Source organism: Octopus bimaculoides, chromosome 8, assembly GCF_001194135.2.
Source record: "Octopus bimaculoides isolate UCB-OBI-ISO-001 chromosome 8, ASM119413v2, whole genome shotgun sequence".
NCBI classification, from domain to species: Eukaryota; Metazoa; Mollusca; class Cephalopoda; order Octopoda; family Octopodidae; genus Octopus; species Octopus bimaculoides.
In genome coordinates this window covers 42,420,264-42,427,106 of record NC_068988.1, presented here as the reverse complement: position 1 = coordinate 42,427,106, position 6,843 = coordinate 42,420,264, and the positions used below count along the sequence as shown (strand labels likewise).

Genomic DNA, 6,843 nt, shown 5'->3' with positions numbered 1-6,843 from the left:
ATATATATATATATATATATATATATATATAACCCCTTCTAACAACCATTTAGAACCGCTTAGAACATGCCTATAAAACCCATATAGCATTCTGTATAGAACTCTACCCTAACATTCCAGTAGAACTGCCTCTAACATTCATTTAGAATCCTTCAACAACCACATCAGTCTATAGTAAGGTTGCCAATAGAGAATCTATCTTTCCATTGTATATGTTCAGTGAATTCATTTTTAGTATTTGAGTAATATCTGCATATAAATTAGTGCAAAACCAGCATAGCATGCAAAATACTTAAAGAATAACAATCAGAACAGATTAATTCAATAACATTAATAAATTAAAAATTTATAAGGATAGAAACATAGGCACAAGGCCATATATTTTGGAAAAGAGGATACAGTTAATTGAACAATAAAGTTGATCAAATAGAGAAAAAATGAAAAACAAAAAAGCATTTGTCATTGTCACATGGTATGATCATGTGATATTTATGAATTGATTTTATGCAATATGTAGGTATATCCAAATTCAATGTCCAAAAACATTGACTATTTAGCTAAAATATACCGTGGTTCAACATCTAATCTTGAACTTGGTTGGGTAGACATGCTGTCAGAACAACAAGCAGAGGGTCAAAGATTTGTACCTCATCACCTTCATGATACTATGCTGAAAGCCAGAAGAGCTATTAGCCTCTATGGCCCAGTCCATCTAGCTGTCAAAAGGAATACCATAAAGAGGCATACCTCATTGTGTGTGCAGTAGGAGTGCTAAACAATGAGCGTTTGCAGGAATTAATTCAGTTCTCTCCTTGGATTCTGGTTTGTATTAAAAATGAGTGACCATATGTATATCCAGTTTGAATCACTGCTGCAACCAACACATCACAGTAAACTCAAATATAAGTTATTATAACCCTTTAGAAATTAAACCAGCCATATCCAGCCAAAATATTCTATCTGTTTTACTTTCAAACTGGCCACATCTAGCCTCTTGCACTTACTCTACAATGTCATACTATAAATAAACAATTACATTATAGAAATCTTAAAGCTATGAGATAATGCATGACAAATTCAAAACATTGTGAATAAATAAGCATCACAATTGACAGAGTAATCTAAATCCTAAAGGGTTAAAAAACTACTTATTGGAATATAGTTAAAAAAAACAGAACACCACTGTCCCCTAAAAGGAAAAAAAAGCCCTCACATCATTGAGGGAATTTTTAAAATTAATATTTATTAATGCTGATATATGGATTTAAGTGGGTTTTTTTCTGTTTCTACAGCTCAGTGATGGCTTTTATCACTCTTCTTTGTTTTATATTATAATAAAAATAACATGTGGGTATATTACAGCAGATGGGCCAAAGAAGCAGCATTTGGTTACATCCATTAGTATTTTGGGTTAAGATCTTACCCAAGTCTACTTCTGTCTTTCATCTTTTGAATGGAAAAAGACTAAGCATTGGGTGGGTGGGGTTAATATAACTGACAATACTCTAAAACAAGTGGTACCCCAACATGGCCTAAATCCAATGACTGAAAATGCAACAAAAGAACTCTCTCTCTCTATATATATATATCTATAGAGAGAGAGAGAGAGAGAGCAAGTGTGAGTATAAAATGTGCATGTTAGTTGAAAGAGTTAGTGCTGAAAAGAAGAATTAGTGAAAAGTGTGATTATGTTTGAGTCTAGAGGTGAGACACAGGTGGGAAATGAAGAAAAAGTGAAGTGATGAGATATGTGCTTTAGTCAGTGCACACTTGGCAAGTTCAAAGGAGCAGGGATCATAGTAGTAGTGGTAGAAAAAGTAGAGAGAACACAAGTCAGCAGTGATTAAAAGAGTAGTGTTTCAATGAATGAACTTTTGTTTTTAACAAGAAAGTAAAATAAGTCCTAAATGTCCAGTGGTTATGAGGAGGCAATACCAATAAGACAATGAATTTTACTGTTTTTCTAACATTAACAACAGTGCTGTCTATAGTGAGCAAAATTTCCCTGAAGCAAAGCAGCATCAGTAATGATTACAATGCCATCACCACCAATAACAAAAACACAAATACAACAACAACAACCACCACCACCAATAACAACACCAACAATAACTAGAATGTGCAAGGGTGACATGAGCACAGCATGAATCTCCTCACCTCCCAGTACGGGGGATAGAGTAGTGAGAGAGGTCTTCCTTTGTTCGGTAGCTGGAACGCTAGGGGATACCACCTCAACACCTGTCTCACTTGGCCTCTTGTCCTGCTCTATCAGCAAAAAAAAAATTGGATTGGAGTGGAAAAAAAATATATGAACACAGAAATGAATAAATACATATACATATATATATATAGGAGGACAATTTATCTTACCATGCTTAATAATAAAGAGAAGAGAGAGAGAGGCAAGAATAGACAAACAAAGTAGCAAAGATGGATAGGCAGAAAGAGAAATTAAGGATTAATAGACAAAGACAAAACGGTAGCAAATACAAATTCATAGAAGCAAAGAGAGACATGTAAACAAAGGTAAGGATAAACATAGAAAGTTATAAATAGATATATAAGGATGGAGAGAGACAGAAACAAAGTGAGAGACAGAGGGATAAGCACAGAGTGAAAAGAACAGAAAGACATTAGGTGATAGAGGCAAAGAGTAAAATGAAAAATTTACAAAATAAACATAAGAAATGGAGAGTAAAAATAACAAAGCAAAAGAAAAAAGTTTAAAAGAAAAGAGAAAAAAAATGAAAAGTTTTGTTTTGATGAAATAAACTGGTGTTTATGTTAGTGGTGAATGTCAATACTTAGTAAGACACATTAAAGGTGCCAGGAAGGGAATTCAGCCATAAAATAAAAGCCCCATCCAATTCATGTCAACAAAGAAAAGCAAACACAGAAACAATGATGATAATGACACAAACACTAAAAACCATTTTAAAACTACATTTTGGGTGCAGTGGATTGAGACATTGCAAGTGGGAGATGTTAAACTGTCTTCATATTCTAACACTGGGGAAAAAAAAACCTGTTGGTCAGATCTGCTATCGAGAATATTATCACTTATCAGTATACTTTCTCAGCTGAGCTGCAAAACTCAGCATCCTGATGCTTTCCTCCCCACTCTTTATATCTTCCTTGATCTTTTTCTGCAGCATGTACCTTCTGCCATCAGCATATGCCACATATTTTATCTAATACTCATCCTTATAACAGTGTAACTGTCTCTTCTGCACATACTGGCTGATATCTTTAGTACCTAGCTGCTATTCCCTTTGCTCACAGTTCACCTTCTATGTAAATTAATATGACACATCCAACAGATTATGCTCACTCTCTCTTCCGACTTGGCATTCAGTACCTGAGCCTAGTCAGTTACCATGTAGCATCACACATTTTACATTTAAACTTGTATGTAGAAAAACAGAGAAACCTTTATTGCCAACAGAAATATCTGAGATACACATGAAGAGAGTTTCTATTTATTAGCTCAATTTCTCCAAAATCCCCACTCCCTGAAATTTGTGAAAGTGTGTTGAAAAGACTGAGATAGCATACAGAAGTTACTTTCATTTTAAGTAGGAACCACATGAAGCAGCAAGTGGACCTTCATAAAGTTACTTCATCTAAATTTCCTTGCTTTCTATAAAATAAAACGAAAAGGCTCAATGAGGAATCTTCTATATAACTTCTTGGTCTACTCAAGTATAGTAGCCAAATATAACTTCACACAAATCTTACTACTTCTTAAGACAGGTTGCTCTTTAAAACCAAAATTGCAACAAGAGCCAAAATACTGACACACACTGATATGTTGTACATTTTATATCCATATAGGTAAGGATATTCATTCACAGTTAGGTAGATACCAGCTAAAAAAGGGTACCAGCCAGATAAAAAAACAGATAACCCAAATAATATATCAACACACTTATCTGAGCAGGGAAGAAAATTTCAAGGAAAAATACAAAAATAAAATATTAAATGACTCGTGATTCTCTATTTCAAAGTTGGTTACCTACATAAGATCTTAACAGCAACATCAAGCAGGTTAATCAAGTATATAGAAAAACTCACTGATGACTTTTATGGGCTCTCCTTTTTAAAACTATAGGAAGCTTATTGAAGATTTTAATGTAACATTTATTAAACTGAGCTTTTATACTAAAGCAGAAAAATGGATTCAACTGAACTCTTCATGACTATCTCATCAAAGACTGCCAACTTTAATTGGTGTCTAAAAATAACAGAAACTTGGTGAGATGTGGCTGAGGTCCATTTGAGTGTTGGGCCTCATGAAGAATAGGTGGCTGAGTTCCTTTTGAGCAGGTCTCACGGAAGCGAGGTGGTTGAGTTCCTTTTGAGGAGTGGGCCTCATGGAAGCAAAGTGGCCAAGTTCCTTTTGAGTGTTAGACCTCACAGAGGCAATGACCAAGATCTTTGGCATTATGTCGTGCTTGAGAAGACCCGTCAAGCTGAGCAAAATCGCAGTCGTGGCAGATACCAGTGTCATGCAAATGGCATCTGTGCCAGTGGCATGTAAAAGCACCCATTACACTCTCGGGTTGGTTGACATTAGGAAGGGCCTCTAGCCATAGAAAACCATGCCAAATCAGACTGGAGTCTGGCACAGCCTTCCAGCATGCCAGCCCTGATCAAACCATCCAACCCATGCCAACATGGACAATGGACATTAAATGAAGATGATGATGATGATAATGATTAAACTGGTGTTTGGAATACAACTTAATGCAAACATAAAACTGCGATTGAAATTTGTTTCTATTAGTATTCAGGTAACAACAGGGTTTTGGCTGAGATTTTAATTAGAATAGGAACGCTTTGGGTGAGAAGCTGTCATTGCACCATGGAAAGACTGTGATGAGTTGATATTGTATTATAGAGAGATAAACATTCTTGGTTGAGCTAAGTGCTAGGTAACATGATCTCAAGGATAGAGAAATAAATAAATGAGAAGTTGGGAAACTGGTAATGAAAGAAGGATTAGAAACAAGCTTACCTCCTGTAACTTTATCCAGAATGTCATTCAGTATAGCTTCAGCTATTACCTTACCATTTTCTTCTATTTTCTCACTCTTTTCTGTCTCATCTTAAAAATAGAAAGTAAACACCAACAATCAGCAAATTAGAATACAAGGCCATTTTCACATGTGCACACAGATATATTTATTAGTAGTAGATGAGTATAGGTTGCACAATGAAGAAATTATACATTATAAGCACCAGTTTAAATCAGAAATGAGAAACAGGTTCCCTGGCAAGACTCAAACAATGTTCAGTATGGTTTCTTTGGCCAAATGTCCATCTTATCATCAACCCATCTAAAGAGTGTACCAAATACATTTTCTTATGGCACTGAACTAAAGAGGTTTGTAAATACTTGACAAAACAGGACAAAAGGGATCTCACAACACTATGCTTTCTTCACTTGTTTGCAATTCATTTTAGAAAAAGGACTGGGTGTATTTTTCATGGCATCAGCATTAGGGATGTCATAAAGTCCTTGACAAGATTGGACTAAGGATCATCTCAACTCCACCTCTGCTCACTCACCGATTCCTCTAGAGAATATGTAGAGAGGAGCTTTCAATCATGGCACAACCACAGGTGGATGGGGTGTTTATATACTGTAAGTAGACAGTAGCCTAAAACATGTACTTATGCTCAGGAGGAGTTTGAACAACAGAAAGCCAGAGTGGGAGGGAAAAAGCAGCAAAAGTAGGACAGCAGAGACAGAGATGTTGGAATAGAAATGAGAAGGGTGACATAGGCAATGACAGTGATGGTCACAGCAAGTGTAGGTGATAGGTGACAAATCTATTACCTTCTCTTGCTATGACCACATCTACTATATATGGGAGGGTGTGTGTGTATTTATACATATATAAGAGGTCAATTGGCAGAATCATAAGGGCCAGATACCATGCTTTGTGGTATTTGTTTTAGCTCTCTACACCCTGAGATTAAATACTGCAGCGGTCTTTGTTTTTCTTCCTTTCCAGATCAAATAATAATGTACCAATCAAATACTAGGGATCAATTCTTTCTCTTCTTCTCCTCTCTCTCTCTCACACACACACATGCTTCTTGAAAGAAACTGAGTATGTTCAAACCTAAAGCAGAGCTCTGCAACTGGTATGCCACAATGTAACCTGAATATAATTTTTTCCCCTATACTTTTAGTTATTGTTTTTAGTTCAGGTGTGCTGCGAAATTTTGAAAAGAATATAAGTGTACCGCAAATGAAAAAAAGGCTGCGGAGCAGTAACCTAGAAAAGGATGGTCCCCTGCAGGTTTAAAATGTCCAATACATGCCAGATGTCATGATGGTGCCCCTATGAGGTATAGGTGGGACTACAGGGAAGAATGTTAAAGTAGGAGAGCAGAGAGAAGAATGTGTATGTGTGTGAATGTGCATGATATATCATCATCCTCCTCATCTAAATTCATGCTATAGTCCATGCTTCTATGGGTTAGAGGTGAATTTTGAGGCAGATTTTCTATGGCCAAGCACCACCTAGTTATAATTTTTAAACAAGGTAATATTTCTGCTTGTCCTTTGAACAGGTACAACAAAATAGTCAGACATGTTTTCATGGAAGATTGCAAGTGAACAACACTTATATGGTGACATTCGTATACAGTTTGTGCATGATGTCAAGATAAGGGGAGATGAATACACACATTCATGCATGAATCCCAGGATTGTGCAAATAGCCTCTGAATATGAAAATGGTTGTGTGTGTGGGAGAGAGAGAGAGAAAGAGAGAGAGAGAGAAAGAGAGAGAGAGAGAAAGAGAGAGAGAGAGAAAGAGAGAGAGAGAG

General features: G+C 36.1%; 1 protein-coding gene across 12 annotated transcripts in view; it reads right to left on the bottom strand.

The window, feature by feature from the left end:
* The window catches only part of LOC106871743 (brefeldin A-inhibited guanine nucleotide-exchange protein 1), a 171,554-nt gene that overhangs the window by 75,497 nt on the left and 89,214 nt on the right, over nt 1-6,843 (bottom strand). For 11 of the 12 annotated variants that reach the window (XM_052970066.1, XM_052970065.1, XM_052970068.1 and 8 more), the window contains 2 exons: nt 5,018-5,107; nt 2,158-2,265 (listed from right to left, as the gene is read on the bottom strand). In XM_052970066.1, the coding sequence (XP_052826026.1) occupies nt 2,158-2,265; nt 5,018-5,107 (198 nt within the window). The remainder of the gene's footprint in view (nt 1-2,157; nt 2,266-5,017; nt 5,108-6,843) is intronic. The other variant, XM_052970073.1, reaches the window with a different exon arrangement.